The sequence below is a fragment of the Aptenodytes forsteri genome, unplaced genomic scaffold (assembly GCF_000699145.1).
Source record: "Aptenodytes forsteri isolate BGI_AS27 unplaced genomic scaffold, ASM69914v1 Scaffold324, whole genome shotgun sequence".
Lineage (NCBI taxonomy): Eukaryota > Metazoa > Chordata > Aves > Sphenisciformes > Spheniscidae > Aptenodytes > Aptenodytes forsteri.
The window spans coordinates 1,299,606-1,321,343 of NW_008795485.1; the positions used below are offsets into that span (position 1 = coordinate 1,299,606).

The 21,738-nt window shown below is 41.7% G+C and overlaps 1 protein-coding gene across 1 annotated transcript in view; it reads left to right on the forward strand.

The window, feature by feature from the left end:
- Nucleotides 1-121: 121 nt before the first annotated feature.
- The window catches only part of NCAPD3 (non-SMC condensin II complex subunit D3), a gene marked incomplete at its 5' end in the record, with an annotated part of 29,417 nt that continues 7,800 nt past the window's right edge, over nt 122-21,738 (forward strand). Inside the window, 25 exons of the mRNA XM_019472599.1 lie at nt 122-274; nt 646-808; nt 1,625-1,803; nt 2,687-2,872; nt 3,308-3,369; nt 3,637-3,724; nt 5,078-5,211; nt 5,924-5,996; nt 6,607-6,732; nt 6,919-7,171; nt 7,692-7,754; nt 7,929-8,012; nt 10,780-10,853; nt 11,793-11,927; nt 12,757-12,977; nt 14,451-14,642; nt 14,987-15,084; nt 15,215-15,330; nt 16,754-16,861; nt 17,403-17,517; nt 17,613-17,720; nt 18,738-18,976; nt 19,733-19,812; nt 21,128-21,265; nt 21,604-21,737. Of these exons, the coding sequence (XP_019328144.1) occupies nt 122-274; nt 646-808; nt 1,625-1,803; nt 2,687-2,872; nt 3,308-3,369; nt 3,637-3,724; nt 5,078-5,211; nt 5,924-5,996; nt 6,607-6,732; nt 6,919-7,171; nt 7,692-7,754; nt 7,929-8,012; nt 10,780-10,853; nt 11,793-11,927; nt 12,757-12,977; nt 14,451-14,642; nt 14,987-15,084; nt 15,215-15,330; nt 16,754-16,861; nt 17,403-17,517; nt 17,613-17,720; nt 18,738-18,976; nt 19,733-19,812; nt 21,128-21,265; nt 21,604-21,737 (3,322 nt within the window). The remainder of the gene's footprint in view (nt 275-645; nt 809-1,624; nt 1,804-2,686; nt 2,873-3,307; nt 3,370-3,636; nt 3,725-5,077; nt 5,212-5,923; nt 5,997-6,606; nt 6,733-6,918; nt 7,172-7,691; nt 7,755-7,928; nt 8,013-10,779; nt 10,854-11,792; nt 11,928-12,756; nt 12,978-14,450; nt 14,643-14,986; nt 15,085-15,214; nt 15,331-16,753; nt 16,862-17,402; nt 17,518-17,612; nt 17,721-18,737; nt 18,977-19,732; nt 19,813-21,127; nt 21,266-21,603; nt 21,738) is intronic.

The following is a 21,738-nucleotide window of genomic DNA, read 5'->3' on the forward strand; positions in this document are numbered from 1 at the left end:
GGACCCGGTGTTGGCGCCTCGCTCGGTTCCTTCCGCGTCCGAAGCGTTCTTCGGAGCGGAGCGTGCGCGGGGAGGGAGCTTCGCGCCTGACGCCCGTAAACCCTTTTCCCCCCCCTCAGCCTGGGCGAACGCGGTCTGGGACCTGGATTTCACGGAGGCGGAACCTCTGGACCCCAGGACAGCGGAGGAGATCGCGGGAGATGGGCTCGGTGCTTTCACCTGGCTTTACCGGTCCCTGTCCCCGTTTGCCGGGGAGGACCGGGAGAGCAGAGAGGTAAGGCCGACCCCGCTGGGCCGTGTTCTGCGGGGCAAAGGCGCGGGGCCTGCGCTTCTCTGGCGTTCAGGCCTGCCCCGCCTCCCAAATGACAAAATATTCTAAGGCTGCACTAAGGAATCCCGGTCAGACGTGCTTCGGAGGGAAGCCATTCCCGAGTTTAGAAAACATCTTTAATATAACATCATATAAATTATACACAGTACTATGTACTATAACATAATTATTAAAACCTATTTTAAAGAAAGACATGATATAATATATGCAGGGGGTTGGTTGCAGCGGCAGCTGTTAAAATGTGACTACTAGCTATTGGCAGAGAGCTATGTTGTTACGGGATTTCTCACTCTTACTCGCCTATTTTGCCTCAGAATATCTGGACCTTGTTTGCTGAAAACAACTTCTCTCATCATGCTCTCGTGGCCGTGTTGCACCACTTTGTCCAAGCGGGCCAGCGTAAAAGAGCTAATGCACAGCAGAGGGTTTACGCTCTTCATGCGGCTGGGTTGTACTTCTTACTGCTGGAAATCCCAGGTGAGTGAAGGGGCGTGCCTCTTTATTGTTGGATAAAACGTCGCTCAGGCAAAATCAGCTCTCTCTCATTTATAAGAATTCCAGGTGGAACAAGTGACGGCTTTTGAACCCTTCGCTTGATCTCCCTGAAATCCTTGGGGATCAAGCTCAGCCATGGTGTTGAGTGCTGAACGGCTGTTACGGTCTGATAGCAGCTTGGTCTGCCATAACATGGCGTGATGGTCTCAGCCCGGGTCTGCGTTGCCACGCATCTTCTTAGTAGTTCTGTGGCAAGGGCGACAGAGGAGCCTGCACGGTACACAGGGCAGGAACCGCACATATCCCTCCGGTTTGACAATAATATGCAGCGAAGGCAGAAGCTTATTCCTGTTCCTGCTCTGCAACTAGAGAGGATTTCACTGTGCGGTGCTTTTGGACAGGTTCATTTGTGAAAACAAAAGTCTTTGTTTAAAATGACCAGCAGCTGGAGTTTTCTAGTAGGTGATTCACAGCAGTATCCTTTGTTATTCAAGGCTAACACGTACTCTACTTAGGTTTTGCTGATCTTTGTTGTGCGGCATGTTACCGGCTATAAGGGGTCAGTCAGCTGGTGATCCTACTAGAGAATGTCATCGCTGATGACATGCCATCCTGATGCAGTTTGGCTTTGTTCAAACAATTCTTTCTTCTTCGCCTGAACTTTCTTAGGCTCCCCGGACAATGCCTTTGTCCTGGCCATCTATTTGGCTGTCAAAGCAAATGGAGAGATGGCCAGATGATTTGATGCTCTCACTGTTTTTTGTCTGGAAGATGGCTGATGTTGTCTTTTCTGGGCAGGCAGCGTAGCTAACCAGCTGTTCCATCAAGTGATGTTTGATAAATGTCTCCACACCCTGACAAAAAGTTGGCCTCGAGAACTGGATCTGATGAGGAAAAGAAAGAAGATGCGCGCTCAAAGCTCTCAGACCAATGCAAGAAGAAATAGAAAGAAAGGAAAACCATGCAGGAATGGCAATGTAAGGTGTTTGCATAATCCCTTCAGATATAAATCTCTCTTAATAAGCAAATTGTTGGCAAGCTATTTCACTTCTAGGTCAGTGTGATACCCTTCCTCTTTTTCACCCCTTTTTTTAATTCTTAACCTTTTATTCAGCAGTTCAGCTTTGCTCTTGATCCTCTACCTATTATTAGGAATTTCAGGGGTCTGATGATTCAACATTAGCTGCAGTTTCCTGGCTGCTGAGTAATAGAAAAAATACAGCTTATTTGTCTGTGGCACATTGTTAGAAAGCTCAGTAGCAGAGGGAGAAACTAATTAATTTATATCAGCTTCTTCAAGAGACCTTCAAGTTAGTGTGTGACCAGCTTACAAATGACATTTGAGTTTCCTTGCCAACTTCCTGATGGGAAGTTAAGGGCTAAATGCTTTGGTTAGCTGTACTCAGCTGCTCGTTCTAACGTTTATATGATTTTTTTTTTTTTTAAACGGAACTGAGGATTACACATCAGAAATCCTGAGAGAACATCGGTGCCGCGGGGTCATGACAAGCAAGGCAAGAAGGGCACAGGCACAATGGGAATTACTTGAGATGAATCTCCAAGTGTCAGATTAGAATTCAGATAATTGTCTTCAGTTCTGATGGACTTTCTCCTTCAAAACGAGAATAGGCTGTGTCGGAGCTTTCTTTTTTTGTACACAACTTTCTTCTTTCTGCCTGTTGTTTGGTTTTTTTGCCACTGTTAAGTGTGTTAATTAATCTGAAAGAAAAGATTTAGAATTTTGCATGTGAAATCGCGCAGGACCTAGCCTGAGAACTCTGTGAAGCACCAAAATGTGCAAAAGAGATCAGCCAGTGCTGTGAGACAGGATGGTGCTGTTTCTCTTTTCTACCAATATAGATGGAAGAGATATTGGAAGAGGAGGAGGAGGAAGAGGAGGAAGGGGATTGTGAAAACGTTTACTTTTCAACGGATGATCTTCTTCAAGTTCGCAATTCGATTTTCCTTCTTTTGAAAAACTTCTTGAGACTTCTGCCTAAGTTCTCCCTAAAAGAAAAACCTCAGTGTGTGCAGAACTGCCTGCAGGTAATAAGATTCAACTCAAGGAACCTTATGTCCCCTAACACAAACTTTTGGTGGATGCAGAGCACTCCGTAGCCACGGGAGTGCTGGCAGCCCTGCCTCTCATTAACTGGTCCCCTGATTAGGCTGTCCTCAGTGTAAATCTTGGAGGGGGGTGCCTGCTCCATGTCTCTCTCTTATGCTTAGCGCTTGCTGGCTAGTGCCAGCCAGGCAGTTCGTGTTTTGTTCTGCGGTGCTTACCCCTCGCCGTACCCGTGGGGAAGACACATGGTGTTGAGCCTCTGGGCTTTGGGGTCTCCTTACGTTCTGCTTCAAGGGAGGCACTGTGGTTTGAACGTTAGACTCAAGTCCTCTGTGGTCTGACCTCCAAGCATCCGAGCAGACCTGCACGTCTCCCCCTCATGTGAACTAACTAAGCTTGGCTCTGTTTCCTTGCAGATCTTTGTTGAAATGACAAACTTTGAGCCAGCGGTACATGAGTTCAAGTTTTCAGCAGCAATGTGAGTGAATAATTCCTAATGTTTATACGGTGCTTTGAACAAGTAAAGCGCTCGATGCTTGTGTTGTTATTATCCTGTTTATACGAAAATGAAAGCAGTGATTTCTTTCGCTAAAGATAATTAGAACGTGTTCCACCTAGCTAACAGTAAACGACATTTAGTGAATATTGAACGTTTTTCAGTCAATGAGCACGTTTAGTTGTAATAGTTGTAGTAAATGTTTCTGTGAGGAGAGATGAAGACATCTCTTTGCTGCCTTTTGCTTAGGAATGTTAATGAAGCCAAGTATGTTCCCGAGCTGGCCTATCATGGACTGCGATTACTGTGTTCGCCTCTACATGGTACAGAAGATAAGGTAAAAGTTGGACAAAATCTTTAAAATTCTCGCTGCTGTATTGAAAAGGAGTAGCTGTTTCTTTCCTTCTCTGCACGTCATTTTTGCTTGCGTGTTTTTTACTTATTTACATTAGTTTTATTTTTTGTGTGTGTGCATGTCTTTGCTGGGTCAGAGGCAAGACGCTTTCTTCCACCCCAGTCCTTACTTACTTTGACTTGTATGATGATGCGTTTCGTGATCGTTGAGTGCTGTACTCCAGTGACTCTTGTGGCAAATGAATCGAAAACGGAGGATAGCTACAGTGGCGTTAGATCTCTGTGTCTTAAAAAAGAGAATTCCAGGTTACTGCCTTTGCCTGGAATTTTCTTGTTTCCTGCTAGGTGGAGCTCCAGCACTGCTTGGTAGCATGCTGTGGCATTGGGTTGTGCAGCAGTGAAGCATGATGGGGAGGTGTTATGCGCAGATGATGGTAAGCAGGGCTGATTCTCATTCAGAGAATACTCTGTCATCATGGAACATCCAGTTCTACCAGAAATATGTCTGCAGCTTTACATTTTTATGTTGTTAAATTGTCAAGCGCACTGTGTCGTCTCCCACTTATCTGCGTGCTGCTCCTATGGATGGGGCTTTTGAACTTTGGGTGTGACCGTGCTGCTGCGTTTGCGAGTCTCTGTAAACCCACCTGGACTAGTTCTGAGCTAGCAAGCCAGGGTATTAGCGGCTGTCTAGTCAGGAAGGCCTGGAGCTTAGTACACGCTAACCTGATGTATACCTGAGTGTCTGCCCAGCTTTGGCAGCCTTAGACCTGCCAACGTCCTTTGTTTCTCAGGGCAGCACAGGCTTTTCAGAATTGTTGACATTTGTGGTATCAAGAAGATGTAGTAGCTCCCCTTCCCAGACCCGCCTCATCATCCCCGCCTCTCCTGTTTGCTCAGTGAATGTCAGGATAATGAGGCATGCTGTGGTCCCAAACGTGTGGCAGGGAGGAAGCTCCAAAAGTTGAAGTGCACATGGCGGTAAACGCATACATTTAGTTTAAGGTGTCTCCTGTGCAAAACCCAACGAATTTCCTCAAATTCCGAATGTCTGGTGAATTGAAGTCCACTGCTTTGGAGGGGATCTGTTGGTGGTGTCAGGAAGCCCTTCTTAGGCCTTACTGGACTTGTATGAGAACACCACAGCTAGGAAAGATGTTGTGTGTATTAATGGGTCCTCTTTGAATTATTCTGCTAGGAGTCCTATTTTGACAGGTGCTGTTATTGGGATCTAAGTTTGTTTGGTTCAGAATTATTTCATAAACCTGGTCAGAATGCTTATCCGTGGGCTCCAGTTGCTACTGAAATGAACCTGAAAATAACCTTTTCTTTCCAGATTCTTCGTTGTGTCTTCCAGCGAATCCTCAATGTCATTCTTATGCTGGAAAGTGGTGTGGGTTCCAGGCGTCCGGTCCTTGCAATCACATCAGCTGTGATCAGTGCCAGGAATCAGGCTATAAAATTCATCAGGTGAAGTACAGAGCTCTGGCACTACCCTTCCTGGGTATGTCTGCTCTTTCTTCTGGCATTCCTTTGCTGCACTCTTTAGTTGATAAAGGGATGAGACAAACTGGCACTGACTTTGAAGTTGTTTGTGCAAATGAAGTTTAATTAAAATGTCTGTAATGGGAATTCACTGAACTTGCTGGTGGAGGGGAAAGTAAGTTCTGTTTGACGGAAAAGTGGAAGGGACCTACCTTCTGTATTTTGCCTTGTGTCAGTTTTTCAGGTTTTTGTAGATTACTACAAAGTATTGTAAAGAAGATGAAAGATTAATATAGAGCTCACTTCTCCTTAGTTCTTTGCTTTCTCCTGCTTAAAGATATGTTTTGCCTATGTTTATTATTCCGCGGGTGTGAGGATCCATGTTGTTGGAAAGTGTGGTTTCTGCAGAGATCCCCAGACAACATATACTAAGTAGACTGAGAACGAAAAAGCTTTTCATATTGTCCTTCTACTTGTAGGAGGGTATCGGAAGAAATGTTTTCTGCCTGCAAAGCCAAGTTAATGTAGAAAGTAGGTCTGCTCCCTGGCCATATCCTGTTGCACTAGCACTTGTGATTCCAGAACACGCGCTTTTCTTGACTTTTGAAATGCATTCCAGAAGGAATGTCTTTGACGTGATTTTTGCTCTGTTATAAAACCAGCCTTATTAAAATTTGCTTCTTTTTCTTCTGTGCAGTTCTGTAGTAGATGAGCTGAAAGAAGTTGTTTTTCCTGTTCTTCGAATATTACTGCAACATATCTGTACCAAGGTATGCTAAGCTTTGTTGCATCTTAAGCTGAAGAACTCATGTGTGGATACATTGCAGTATCTGTAACAGTTAGGAAATCCATTTTCACAATGTTTTGTAAGGAATGAAAAGATTTTAATCATTTGCAAATTTCTTGACAGCCTGATGGCGTTTTGTGTTGATCTTTATGAGAGTTTTCAGACATCTTAAAAATAGTGTCACTCTCTGGGAGAATACTGAGGGTGAACACTTCCCCCCTCATTCCCAATAGATTGTACCCTACTTTTGACTTTTCCAAAATTTGCAGTTGCTTTTACCACTGTTTTGGTAGAGGAAAATGAGGATTATGAGAGCTCTTTGCCTAGCTAACTATCTGAAGACTGCCATGTAGAAGTACTGCCTCTGGATTTAATCTAAGCTCCGCCTTTGCCTTGGGGAATTTGCTGTGTGACTGGGGGCGAGTGCTGAAGTAGGGACCAAGGAAGCTGTGATTGTTCTCCCAGTCATTGCTGAATGTGACCGTATCGCCTCATTAAATAAAAAAATATTTATCTTAAGCCCCAAAATGCCATTCTGGCTTCTAGAGCAGAGTGTCGAAATATCATACCGTGCGATTGCCCTTGTTTTTCAGGTCCCAGATAAGGCTGATTATCGCACATACGCTGCACAGGCCTTGGTGAATTTGCTGAATAAACTCCCTTGTATAGAGTTTGCTGACTTCATCGCTTGGCTTTATAAATACTCACGCAACACTAAAGTAAGTACGTCTCCTTGATGTTCCAGGGTTCAGATACAGCAGTATTTTGAAGATGAAGGGTCCTATATCAGTACTGAATAGCATTGTTGTTATTACTGATACCTAAAAGCGAGTAAACTGAGTAGGCAATGCTTGTGTCTTTGCTTACATTAACAGGGCACCTTGCGTGCTTTTTCTTCCAAACAGATTGCCTACAGAGTGTTTGCTCTTGACGTAGCGTTAGCTTTGTTGGATGTGCCAGAGAGGAACTTGGACAGCTCCTTGTCCCTGGATCATCAGAAGTTTCTAAAGCATAAGTTTTTAGTACAGGTCATGGTGTTTGGCCGGTGTTCGGACAAAGCACCCGTGGTCCGTAGCAAAGCTTTAAGCAGCTTTGCCCACTGCCTCGAAATGAAAGCTGCTGCTACCTTGGAGAGTATACAGGACTTACTACAAAGCTGTAAGTATTATGGATAAATTAGATAGTGAAAACATTTCTTGAATGTTCTGGGGAATAATTACTGGGAGATAGGAGAACTAGTTGTCAGGAACTTAAAAATCTGCACATAGTGTTCTTGTGTATTGTGTCATAATGGGAAGTAATAGATGAGTCTTGTTACTCATGAAGCCTTATATTTGGAAGGGGTTTATTCTCATATATCGGTTCTAAATAGATTCCTCCATGAGATACCTTTGAAGGATATTTACAGACGACTGAAATTGCTCATTGGGGGGAAAAAAAAGTTGATTCTTGCCTGACAGTTGATTAAATCTTGAGTTGCCTTTTGCTTCTGCTAAGCTGTTTTGTTTGTGATTGGCATTCTGAACTCCCTCAGGTGTGGTAAAGGCCAGATGGCACAATTCAGAAGTATGCACATAGCATCCTACGGTTAGATTACTTGCCTGAAAAAATTTGGAATGGCAGCATATCCGGAATTAAAATACTTCATTTAATTTCTTTTTTTATTTCTTTTTGGCAGCCTCTGACCATACAGCCTTGGAAGCAAACACAAACACTGCGAGTTTGATAGTCAGTGCAGAAGGTATAGAGTCATTCTCTTATAGTAAGTCTCAGGCTTTTCTTGGCATGCCATTTTCTAAAAATATGCATAGCTGTAAAACCTAGGGCATGCATGAGGCACTCTGTTTAACAGTGAACAGTCTTGCTGGGTGAACATATGCCTTTTTTATCCTTAAACTTTCAACTTTTCTTCCAGCTATGTCCAACCATCCACTGAAGACCTTACCGACTTTCAAAACTATTGAGTTGACGGACAGCAGCAATACTGCTGTGCTTGACGGTACGTCAAAATTATACTAGTCTTTTCAGATAACTTTTCAAAACCTTAATTGAAATTAGACTTTCTGAAGCGTGCGTATTCGCTGTCCCTTTTTCAAAGAAAGTGGAGAGAGCTTTCTGTAGAGCTCTTAAAAAACACTTATGGGTGATGAAAGGAGTGGAAGTGCCAGCCGTAAAGAAATACTATTTCCACTCAAGTCTGAAAAATACACTTAATCTTGAAATACTGATGTTCGTTTGTACTATGTGGTGGCAACACTTGTTGAAAAGCAGGTAATTTATTCTTTCCAAAAAGGATGGTAATTGTTGTGAGATAACTTGTAACTCCATAAATTTAAAGGTAATTAAATCTCTTGCTCCAGTGCACAAAGAACTAATATATTTTTGCTACATAAAACACAGCACCTTTGACTAGCACTGTTATGTAGGGAAGAATTCACTTCTCTGCAGCATCAGGTATTGGCTGGAGTTGAAAGCAGAGTGCGAGGTTAAATGGACTGATGCAGAACGGCAAGCAGCTAGTTCTAATTTGCTGATAGCATGAAATCAGCATGAAAGTTGGCTTTCATGGCCACGATGTTCCTTCTTTGAATCTCTTCCTTTCTTTTCCTCTTCCATGTAAAAGCTTTTCTTCCTAACCTTTAGGCTTCTGCCAGTATCTGTGCTCGCAGTTCTTGCTGTTCACCCCTCTTGAACTGCTGACAATTCAATTCGCTGCTTAGTTCACCTCCTGCGTTTGTGTCTTTGTTACACGTCTCATGCTGCTCTTCACATGGGATCTCTCTCCCTATCTCCATGAGCCAGGCTCCAATCTTCTCCACTGAAAGCTTTCTTTTAAAACATTTCGCTGATAAATTTCATTAATCTGCTCTCTCAGATAGAAATGTCCTCCAGGCCACTTAAGGTATTGTGTATTCCCTGTTTAGTTGCAGACTCCTTGTGGCAGAGGATGCCTGGTTTTGTATCTGATACCCAGCTGAGCATACACTTGGCACTTGGCAAAACAAATTAAGAGAAGGATTGGATGAAAAAGGACTGTCTGGAGCTCAAGAGGATAGCTGAAATAACAGGGCTCTCCGAGTCAGTCAGGGTGCATTAGTAAAGCTGTCTGGCACACGCTTGTGTTTGGCTTACGCCTGTGCTAATTTTGCACTTCTATGAAGACCAAACAGCTCATATTTTAGAAGCGAAATAAATCTTAGCGGAGGATAGTCAGAACGTGCTAAATGCACAAGGGCAAAGATAAGAAGGGTAGGGATAATCTGCAGGGTGAAGTATGCACTGCAGAATTACCACTGCCCAACACTATACAAACATTATGTTCCCTTGATGCTTCTCAGCCATTGAGAACTCAGGTTTTTTGGTTGGTTGGTGGTTTGCTGGGTTTTTTTCCCCCCTCTTTTTTTATGTCACTGAGAGTAAAATCAATATCAATTGGCAAAGTGTGATTATTTTAGCAGATTTGTTCACTTTCACAAGAGCTGGACTACTTTAATGGCAAAATCTTGCAATAAAAAGGTTCTGTGCTTTTTCTATCAAGCTGTTCTCAGGAGGAAGATGCGATTGCAGTTAGCTGCCCATTAAGAAAGCGCAGATCAAAGTCCCTTTGCTTTCTTTGGTAAAAATTTATTTTCAGACTACTTTCGATTAGTTCCCTATGACTAATCCTGTTTCTTAATGGCAACAGAGTGGATCTCCGCATGAATCTCTCTAAGTAACAGATCTCTGAATTTGGCATGTATTTGGGAAATCTTACTTAATGCTGTAAGAAATCTAACAAACAGCAATAAATAGAAACCTTAAAAGCAATGGTAAAATGCTTGAAATCAGTATTGCCAGCTTGTCAGTAGTCCATTTGAATGATTCAAAAGGTGAGAAATAATTGATTGTGGCTCTGTGTATTCGGTTGTGTGTCATTTAATAAACTGTCGTCTCAATTACGTATTTTTCCCAAGAACATGCAGAAATAAGTATGGATATGGAAAGTAAAATTTGAGGCCTAACTTTACATTTGGGGAGGGGAGATGTGTTCGGGTTTCCTTGTAGACTCTTGGGTTCTTCTTTGCAGCTGCCATTCTGCAGCCTCAAGGAATTCAGTCAGTTCATAAATGGAGTAATTTCCCCTCTATAAAACACAGCCGTTCATATATTAATACTTTCTACTGTGTGGAGCTCTGAGGCATAACTCACAAAAGGTTGTAGGCATGTTAAGCTCTCGGCATACAAGTCTGTTAACCTATCTTGGGTCTGCGTTGGATCCGTTTGTCCGTGGCCTGCCCTCAACATGCTTGTCCCACAGATGGCAGGGTTACCTGTGCTACAGACTTTTGTTAGAACTGTGCATGATTCATCTGATGAGCTTTCAAACTGTGAAGGTAGCCTAACATCTTTTATGTAGAAAAACATAAAAATAGGTCAGAAATTACAGATTTTTTTTTTTTTCTTTTTGCTGCATGTATCAAATGATTTAGTATATCACTTTCTTTTGTGATATGTCCTAAGATATATTTTCAAATGAAAGAACTTGAAAAAATGGTTGGTTTGGGGTTTTTTCCCCTCTGGCTTATGCCTCATTCTGAATTATTTTGGGTGGTTTTTTGTTGTGCTTTGTTCAGTCCTCCTCTCTTGCCTGCCGAAAGTCTCGGGCCACAAATTGTTGCTCAGTTGAGTTCAGAGCTGTATTCCGCCTTGCTGCTGGGCAGTGTTCAGGGTGTTAGTGCTGCTAAATGGTGGTGTGGGTAACTTCTTTTTATCACTGTTTTGGATAGGAAAAGAAGTCATGGCCATGCTGAGACTGAGAGCTGGGGATGAGAAAACCAATGTGAGGAAATCTGCTCTCCAGGTATGGTGGTTTTTTGCATGCTTCCCTGTTCTCAATGATTACCCAGAATGCCGTTAAAATAAATAATTAGGCCATAGTACTGTAGCAAACTGTATGTAACTTTGCCACCTGTAGCTTCTTGCTATTCCTGCAGAGTGCCTACAGGCCTTAAAAAGGTCTTGTTTACTAGCTCCTGATAGGTAAATAATGCAAGCATGATGATGGAAAATTTTTCTAGTACTCTTGCTGACATTCTCTTATTCCGTCATTTAGAAAGAGAGGCTCTTTTCAAATGTCAATAGGCATTTCAATTAAGCGACTTCCTTATAAACTGAAGCATATTAGCTGCTTAGTTTGTTTTGACCTTGTTAGCAAAGAGATTAGGTTATATCCAGCCTCTTTTGAGGTATGCATTACTTTGCTTGTTGCTCAATTTTTTTAACGAAGTCATTAGCTTTTAAAGAGGTATGCTTCAATGGAAATTTCATCGTTTTAAAAAATACGCATCTGCTGTTGAGTGCCTTCCTCTGTTAGTCCTCTTCACCCCAACTCTTCCCCCTCAGTTCACACACTGATTTGAGCTTCTCAAGTTAAGGCTTTACAGTTGTTTTGTTTTGATGCTTTTTGATTTAAAAATAAAAAATAAAAATCCCCTCTTCCTTATTACCAGGTAAAAGACATGGTTCATACAAGAGACACGTTATTTTCAAGGGGAAATTGTGACATTCACTCTATCCAAATGCTGTTATAAAATCGGAATGACTGAAAAGATGCTTTCTATTTCATTCTACATCTCTGGTTGTACCCAGTACTCATAAATTGTTAATGTGATATTTCACTCTCAGTGAGATAAATTAATCTCTAGTTAAAGTTGGTAGGGGGTAGATTGTATTTTTGATTTGCTACCCAATGCGCGTGGCCTGTATTCCCAACAAAGTTATGCTGGTATTTGACTTCCAGGTTTTTATGAACATCCTGAAGCACAAAGTGATTCCTTGTACTGCGGAAGATTTGTCCACTCTTCAAGATCGTTGCCGGGACCCTGCTGTTTCTGTGCGGAAGCAGGCCTTGCAGTCTATAACAGAGCTCCTTGTGGTGAGAAAAAAATATCATGAATTCTTATGCAGACCTGAGATGAGCGAACTGTGGGTTAAAAGAAGGAAGAAGCAGACAGATCTGGTACACGTCAGTTGTTCATTCAGTGAATTTAATTTTATGACTGTGTTTTAATCTTTTTCATTACCTTTTGACTTGGAAGTCATGACTCATTCTTATACATACTTCTGATTTATGTAGGATGCTTCCAACTGTTGGAAACATTTATTTTCCTAGCTGTTGATTTACGTGTCATGGAGAAAATGTTTATGTTGCTGGCCTTCTCAAGTTAAAAAAAAAATCTGAATCACTTTACTAAGATGTAATGTGTAGATGATAGCACTGCAATATTTTTTCTTCTTTTCTATTTATTCACAAAGGGTTAGTAACTTAGGCTTGGAACACAGGGTTTATATTAAGCAAAAAGCTTTTTTTTTGTTTGTGTTAAATCATTCTTTTTATTCACAAAGGGTTAGCAACTTAGGCTTGGAACACAGGGTTTATATTAAGCAAAGCCTTTTTTTTGTTTGTGTTAAATCATCTGCTGTACAGCTTTATTGCGATACTGCTACAATTATTTATAGGGTTTCAAAACAAAGTATTACAGTACTTTAGCAGAAGCACCAGGTAGCTTGATCACAGATATGATCAAATACCTCGTGGCGTCAAGGAGATACAAGTTCCATTGTCCCATATGCTGCCACATCGCAGTGCTAGTTGAGCAGTATGTTGGGGTTTATTAAAATTTATTTTCAAAGGATAGGATCATTTCATATAGGATCCTATAATGATTTAAAAATGTTTCTAATACAACATGTGTTTCTCTCAGTCTCAGCACAATAATGTTCTAGTGCAGAAGGCCTGGTTAAATGGAGTGGTGCCTGTTGTGATGGACACTGAAAGTTCTGTCCAAGAAAAGGCCTTGGATTGCCTTGATCAGCTCTTGTTGCAACATATAAAATATTATAATAAATTCAGGAGTGAAGATGAAAAGCAGGCTCTAGCGTGGGATCTCCTTACCCTCTTGACTTCAGAAAGCCAGGAGCTGAAGTAAGTGCATTTTTCCCTTCATTGTGGGCTCTGATGGCTTTTCCGTAACAGCCCTTTGTCCAATGTGTCGGATGTTTTTATTGCCTTTACTATGTTAGCATTCAGGGACAAAATCCAGAATTTTTTTTACTTTTAATCCTGTTAGAATACGCAACTTTTCCTTTACAGAAGGAAATTGCCTATTGACTGGAGGACTAAGATAAGAGTATGAGTTTATACTCTCAGCGCTCTCATTCATTGTATGGCCAGAGACCATTAGGTATCGTAGTTTACATATTGTTTAAATGCACGTGCCGTCTGTTGTGCAAGGACAAGAAACTAAATTTATAGGTTTGGGGGTTTTTTTAAGCTATTTGTATTCCCTGCTTGAAACAGTCAGTTTAGCTGCATGTTGCTGCTAGAGATGGAAACCATCATGTTGTGAGGTGCTTACGTTGCTCTGCCAGTTCCTGGGACAGAGGAGCTGTTGAGCATGGACAAGCTGGCAGTTGGTGAGAAGAGTGCAGTTTTCTTATGTGTCAAGTATTTTCACTTGCTGCTCTTGTTACCTGTGCTCTCTCCCTGAACTCGAGTGTTCATATACAGGAGTGTTGCATGCTGTTCTTGATGTGTTGATAGCAGCATGAATATTTAAGTCAAATGGAGGTGTTCTGATGACAGAATTAAGAAAGTATATATAAAGAAAGGAGAACATCGCCTTTTATTAATTCTGATGTACAATATGTTACTTGTCTTATGACAAATAGAATTATTCTGCCTTTTGCAGAATGCTGTGGGAAGAAGCAGAAGAAATGGGATGACACACAGTATGACAAGGACACAACATTGATTAAAGACAGCTGTATGTTTATTAGTCAACAGGGCATAATAGCTCAGAAATAGAAAATGAGATACTGGTTGTGCTGCCTTGCCAATCTGTGAAACTGTCAATGTTCTAATTTGGGCTATTTTTATAACATAGTTTGCAGATTCATGGCACCATCTTCTTCATGACCTTAGGGTACCTTGCAGCTTGATAAATCTCAGAACTCTTTCAATGTGAAGTAGGTAACTAAGGTTAAATAGAAAAATGAGCAAGTTATGGTGCCTTAACATTACTGTATCCTGTCCCATTATGGGTATTAAATAACAACTACTAGAAAGTCTTTGTTACAGATTGCTGAAATTGTATTTTCTTGATGTGTCATGGTATCAGTCGGACCTTCTATCTTACTGACCCAGAGCACTACATCCATGCTTGTATGCCAGGTCTGTAGTGCGTCAGGATTATGAACTGGAAGACTGAAAATATTGTTAGTAAAATACGTAGTAGAAATCCCTACGTATTCTGAGTAGGGGGAATGCCAAGCAATAGCAGCATTGTTGTGTTGCCCAGTGTATCCTGGACAGGGAGGCTGGATTTTACTGCCAGTGTCTAAGACCAAGCGTTTTGTTTACTCCTCCTTTAACTTTTCTTTTCTTTCTTCCTTGTAGCCGTTACTTGAACAAAGCTTTTCGTATGTGGTCCAAACAGAATAAGTTCACCTCCACTTTCATTAATAATGTCATGTCTCATGTGGAAACGGAGCGTGCTGTACCGGCTTGGATGTTGCTTGCTAAGGTGGCAGGTTCTTCACCCAAGCTGGATTATTCCAAGATCATTGAATCCTGGGACAATGTCAGCAGGTATATGTGTGCTTTGAACTCCATCCTCCATTCTGCAGGAAAGAGATGGGGGTGAAGAGGAGGAAGAAAGCAAGCGAGCGCTTCCTGTCCTTCCACAGGCAGATTGCTGTTTAGCTGCGTAGATCACAGTTCTTTATTCAGGCAATCGGTTCTGCAGCTGGAGGGCAAGCAATAGCCCGCAGATCTGGGCAGTAACCAACTCTTACCTTAAGCTTTTTGAGTTTTCATTTGGTTTGACAGGTCTGCCTTAATAATGCATATGCCAGACAGAAGGGTTTTTCTACTGTGATTTGGTGTTGTTCCTTAGCGTTAATGTTAGTTTGTCTGCTCTACTATTTTTTCAGGCAGCAGAACACGAGCACTGATACTACGGGACATATACTGTGTGTCATCGGTCATGTTGCAAAGCACCTCCCTAGAAGCACTTGTGAGAGGCTGATTGGTGAGTGGCCCGGGGAAACTGCAGAGGGGAAGGCAGGGTTCATGCCTCCCATCTTAACAGTTATTTCTTCTCCATAAGCAATTGAAAAGCTTAGAAAATGCTCGTTTTATGTGTATGATCTCATTTTCAGATAGTATCAAGTGCTGGCTGCGTGAGTCTCAGTGTCCCTTGGAGGTGATTAGCCCAGCTGTAGAAACTCTGCAGAAGCTCTGCCATGCGTATGCAGATGTGCTGGAGGAGGCACAGGTGTGACTTTTAAAATACATCTTTTAAAACAGCTTGTTTCACGCTTAGGAGGGCTGTCTCTTGAAGGCAGCTTCTGTCTCCAGTCTGTAGGTTGATTAGCTCTCTAAACAAAGAGGATCTGACTCCAGCAACTTGAGTCTGTTCTGCTCAGCTCTCTTACTTGCTTTACTGCAGTTGTGCTGGAGAGCATCCTGTAGCTAAGGATGGGCTTGTAAGAAATCTTCTTTCCTCAGAAGGATTATTTCCCCCACCCCGCCACCTGAAACACCTTGCATTTGCCTTCTGTCAAAGTTTACAGAATTGCTAAAGGAGACCTATTGCTGTGCTGTTATGATACCAGCTATTTCTCAGGCTTGGTCCAGTTCGAAGCTATAGGTTTATACTACAAGCTCTGATTATTCTGTATCAGAGCTGCTGTAATACACATATTTTCTAGACGTCTTTCATGGGTCCAGACAGGGAGTTAATAACACATCATTTGCACGTTTCTCTTTTCTGCCCCCATTTGTTTCATGCCATAGCTTTGTTCCGCCCCTGTAGTGAGAAGGTAGGCTATCTTTTGGTGGTAAAATAGAGAGCTGAGCCTGAGCAGAGTTGCAAAGAAGCTAAAACTGATGCAGGTCTCTCTTGCTAAAGGTTTCTCTCTGTGTATGTGTTATGTTTCTCTTTCAATATTGATGACAGCTATTTTATAATAAGCATCCCAATAAAGTTTAGTAAATAGTATGCAAAACTGCACACCCTGTGCTTCAGAAGCCAGGGTGGATTGATGGTTTCTGTTGTTTTGAAATTGACAGTTAGAAAATCCTCCCTTCTAGGTATAGTCATCACAGTATGTTGGCTTACAACCAAATGCAGATGTTCCTGTACATGGTCACTTTAGCAGTTCTAACAGCTTAGCTGCCACACCTGTATGTATTTGGTTTCTTATGTTACCAGTTTTAGATGGTAGAAAAAGAGAAATGATGCTTTATTTTCATCACAATCTGGTTGACGATTAGCTTTTTTTGTTTCCCCTCCACCCCTTGGAATTTGCATCGTGTTTTCATTTGAATGGAACTGCATTTTCCAAACAACATTTAAAAATTCGTGCAGACAACCTCAAATGTGTTGGATATACATGAAACGGTCACCTAAATCCTTTTTGTTTTAAATCTGTGTGATTTCTATAATGAAGTAAACCTAGGCCTGTGGATCATTAAAAGCCAGATTCTCCAAGGTGTTTTGACACTTGCACACATCCTTTGATGTGCAGGAAGAATTTTAAAACTCTAAGGCGCTGTCTGATTGATTTCAATAGGACCTAGATTATTAAAAGCATATAAGGACTTTCAGATTAGGGATTCATGTGTGGGCAGATATTACAGCTACATTTTGTTTAATTAATAAAGTGCCAAATTAATTTTGTTTAATTATGGAACAGGAGCTGCTCAACCAGGTGTGTGGAGATTTAGTATCCACCTGTGAAAGCTATATTTCGAATATAGTCCTCAAAGAGGATGGAGCAGAGCAGCTGCAAGAAGATCTCTTGGTAAGTTTGGTTCCCCTTCACAGATTGGTCAAAGGATGTAGGTGTACTTGAAATTGGTTTTCCTTAAAGTTCACACCAATAACTGTGTTACACAGGAAAATACTGATGTGCACACCTTGTGTGTAAGCTCGTGATGAAATCTGGTATTTATGGGCCTGGGAGCATACAACAGTTTTATACATCAGCAATTGCATTAAGGTTACGATACCCCATGTATTTTGAATAGAATGACATGGTTTTTCTTTGCTTTTCCACTCATACCTCTCAGATGAGGTGTTTGGGAAATGAGTCTGTAAAACGCATAGAATGCCTTAAGGAGTATTTCAATATTATTAGCAGATGCATGGGGGTTATAGTGTATTAAACACACATACACACCCCATTTCTGTTTCAAAGCTTCACCTTCTGTGAAGCCACTGTCTTCTTGAAAGGACTGAGGGAATTTTAAGTTCTTTTTGGAGAAGTACCATACAGACTCCTGCTGACTTAATTTGCAGCTCAGCTATTGCCTTTTGACTGCAGTGTTGCTTTATCTCTGTAGGTGAGACACCTCTTCATCTTGGGTGAGGCTGCGCAGCTGTGTCCAGCCAAAGTGGAGAAACGCATCTTTCTTTTGATTCAGTCCATTTTGGCTTCTTCTGTCAACGAGGACCAATGTGAGGCGCTCTCCTTACTGCCTTTAGTTTTGCATTTACAGACAACACTGTTTACCGGAAAAGCATGTTTTCATTCCTGACCTGTTCTTTCCCAGTGTCTAGTTCTCGAGATGGTGAGGAAATTCCAGCTTCTCAGCCACTGTCCCAATTCAGAGGATCAGCCATGCCTCCAGTGGTCAGAGCTCATGCATTCATTACTCTAGGTAAGTGCCATCCCGCAGTAGAAGTGTGCCCTCGTGTATCCAATTCTCAGCCTTTCTGGTTAAAGTTCTGCTCAAAAGCTGTGTCAGTTGTAACGGATAGCCACAGTGCTCAATGTTTGCGTTGCCTCAGCTCATAGCTTTTAGCAATGCAGATATCCATGGTAACAAGTTGCACAAACCATAAAAATACTGCCATCTATGCGACTGCTTCTCAAAGTGGTTAATGCATTAACAGTGATTAATAATTAGCAACGTCCTTCAGAATTGTACTGTCCTTGTACTCGGAGTTGGTCGCTGTCTGGCTGAAGGGTCATCTTACATGTAGTAAGGTGCTCAACAGAGGATGAAGAAAACCTGGTGCTTTTGGTGCAGAGCAGAATGACTACACATAGTTACTTGTTCTCCTCAGCATGAACAAAGAGCTGCTTTGTGATGGAAGCCTGGTCAAATCTACATCTCCGGCATTATGGAGAGTACTAAGTGAAAGTTCTGGTTTTGTAGTACCTCTGTGGTTAGGGACAAGTCTCTTCTCTTGCAGATAGATAGTATTATTCTTTCCTTAACTGCTTTGGGAAGCTTAATACTTTTGTACAGAGCTTAGAAACAGTTAGGGAGAAGTAATGTTAGAATGCAGGCTATTTTATATTGAGTTGGTTTAGTGATGCTTTTAGAGGTGGGTGTCTCCTTGCTATGCCTATGACAGCTGGGGCTGTTCTTTTTAGCTGCTTTGAATAATACCCTGTACACAGAAATAGTTCTCTGTGAAGGAGGGAATTTGGCATAGAGACCCACACTATAGGTCTAAGAGGAGTTTGGAAGAACTCCTTGAAGTATCATTTCTTTGAGAGATCGTGCAGATTGCTCATCAAGTTTCAGCATGTGTTTCTTGTGTATTCCCCTGTTTACTTCCTGATTCCTTTCTTGGCTTGTATTAGACTCAAAGGAGGCAGTAAGCTGGGCTGCGGTGGTTAAGAAGAATATATTCACAGCACTGACAGTCTCGTCTCTGTTTCACAGGTAAATTGTGTTTACAGCATGAGGATCTGGCAAAGAAATGCATTGCAGCTCTAGCTCGAGAACTGGAGGTGTCACATGATGTGGCTGTTCGCAATAACGTTGTCATCATTATGTGTGATCTATGTATCCGCTACACATCCATGGTGGACAGGTACATTCCCAACATATCGTTGTGTCTGAAGGACCCAAACCCCTTCATCCGTAAGCAGACGCTGATCCTGCTTACCAACCTTCTGCAGGTAAATAGAGGACCTAAGCACGTATCTGACAGCCCGCTTCAAGTACCTCTGTCGTGCTGAATACTGGCAACCTGACCAGTGGGTGTATTGCTTGTACCTTGATTAATCTGCACTTAATCAAGAAGACTTTAAACTATGTATTTTGTTACTGCTTTTTTTTTTGCTAGCTAGGCAGAAATCATATCAAGGACACTTAACACAGTTGGATAATGAGATTATTTTTAGTCAATGGTTACCTCTTTTCTTGTCTTCTCTTTGTTTCTTTGAATTCCCTTCAATTTCACTCCTATGTGAATGAATATAACAAGCATCACAGCACCTTTTTCTCCTACTGTCTCTGCTTATTGTTCTAAAGATGTTAAGCGTTGAGAGGCTCAAGATGTTTACCCTCCCAATGTTCATGTGAAGCCAACCAAGGCAGATTTGGCATGCATTTGGCTCTGAGAACAGTGTTGAAGAGCATATGTGCCTTGGGATGGGAGAACAGATTTTTCATGTTTCTACTTTTTTATTGATACCTGTGGTAAACCTAGATGCTTGCCGCTGTGATATCTATGCTGTTTAAAGCATCCTCCAAAACATTGTCGTCTTGGGGTGTTTTTTATGTACCTCCAGCTGAAGTTGTATAGCTTGCTCATTTGCCTGATGTACATTCTGGTAGGCTCCATCAGATATTGTCCTGACTACAGTCTGAAGGTTCACGCTAGGTTTTTCCTGATTCAGGTTGATAATTTATTGTCTGCCGATTTCTCACAGGAGGAGTTTGTAAAATGGAAAGACTGTCTCTTCTTCCGTTTCGTCAGTGTCTTGGTGGATCCAAATCCAGATATTGCCAGGTAAAATACTCATTTGTAAAATAATGAAGGAGTTGAAGATCAGAGATGTAGTCAAAACCACTCTCAGTCTTGCACCTTCAGCACACGAAGAAAAATTTCAGTGAGAGAGCAGATGATTATCCCGTTAACCTCTTCGCTTCTACAGTTGTTCACGCTTTAGGGTCTGCAATGGTAGCAAAGGAGTGGTGAACCTCTTTCCAAGTCATCTGAAGGTCCCAAAGTAGCAAGCTGTGTGTGTTCTTGGCTGTCTTCAAAACATGCAGCTCTGGTCTATTTTTGACTCTCAGTTATCCAGAAAAAAGGAATTTTTGAACCAAGCCTTTATGAAATCTTCCTCGTGGTTGTCTAATAGGCTCTGTCTTGAGTGCTGGTTTTGTTTTAGGAATAGGATTAAATATTCTCTTTTTTCCTTATGTGGCATGTCTTGTCTTTTTAAGCCTTCTACCACATTTTGTAATACTTTGACATGTAAGAGGAATTATGCACACTGGCTTTAAGTGCATGTTTATGAAGTTTTTGTAGGTTTCAAAGTCTCAGGCTGCTCTATTACGTGAGAAATGAGAGCGGGGCAGGTTTCTCTAAGGATGGGAGATTGTGTGGGGATGCTGAATGCAGGGGAGGCTTGGACACCTTGCTACTTGTTTCTACCTGGAACAATCAATCTGAAGATGGGTGTTTCCAGGGCCATCAACCTATCGTTGCTTACTAGTGCATATTCACACTTTCTTTTCTCTTCAGTGAGTTCTTAATATGTAAAAATGTCTTTCCAGTAGATGGTGACATTGCAACATCACGCTCCTAGAGCTTTAGCTAAGGAACACAGTGCTATTTCTTTGGGAGCCTTTTGCTTTGCATCTGCATTCAGTGACTGCATCCAGACAAAAACACGTTTTTCAAGTCTGGGATTGACTTGCAGCTCTTGCAGGACTTTTGGTGATTGACTTTTTGCAAAGTACTGTAAGTGTCTCGGCCACAATGGAATTTTTAAGTTATTTAAATAACGAAAGTGTTGTGCCTGGATTCAAGTTCAAATTTGTTTCTGTCTCTGTTCACTTTAATGGCAAAAAAATGAAGTAGTATTGTGGATGCTGAAAACCTCTTATCTCTTTCTGGATGAAAGAAGGCTTAAAGTCAATGAGCTGATACCCTTGTTCAAGCCCAGATGGAGCTGGGCAAGAATTAAATGTGGTATTGAGGGAGACTTGGCCGAGGAAAACCATCCACAAGCTTTACAGCTTGTGAACCCTACACTGTGTTTCAGGGGTGGCTCCTAGAAGCTACCTGATGATAAGTTCTTTCTTTTCCTCCTTTCCAGGTTTGGAGAGTTCTGCCTGGTGCATCTCTTACTGAAGAGGAATCCAGTAATGTTCTCCCAACACTTCATTGAGTGCATCTTCCATTTCAATAGCTATGAGAAACATGAGAAGTACAACAGGTTCCCCCAGAGTGTGCGGTCAGTTGAGCACATTTGTATCTCCTTTTTGCTAAACGGTGGGCTGTCTGGCCACGCAGCTTTTGGTTGCAGCAAAGCTCTCGTGGCACTTTATAATTATGTATGCAATAGGGTGAAAACAGCTAGGGGAAACAGCGTTAAATTAAGAGTGTCCTGCCTTCCCCATGATGCTTCTGGGAGGACTTCTGCATGTAATTTGTGGGAGTGTGTGGTATTCTAACAGGTTTATGGGTCTTGAAAGTGACATTCAAATATTCCTTGCTGATTTAAAGTCTTGTTATTTCTGTGAGTTCGCATAATGTGACTTGGCCCTTGTAAAATGTCTTGCTCTACCACAGGGCGAAGAATCTCTTCTCTCTGAAGGGAAAAGATAACAAAGAAAAAAGGATGCGTATCTACAAGTTCCTGCTAGACCACTTTACAGATGAGCAGAGGTTCAGCATTACAACAAAGATCAGCCACAGCATCCTAGG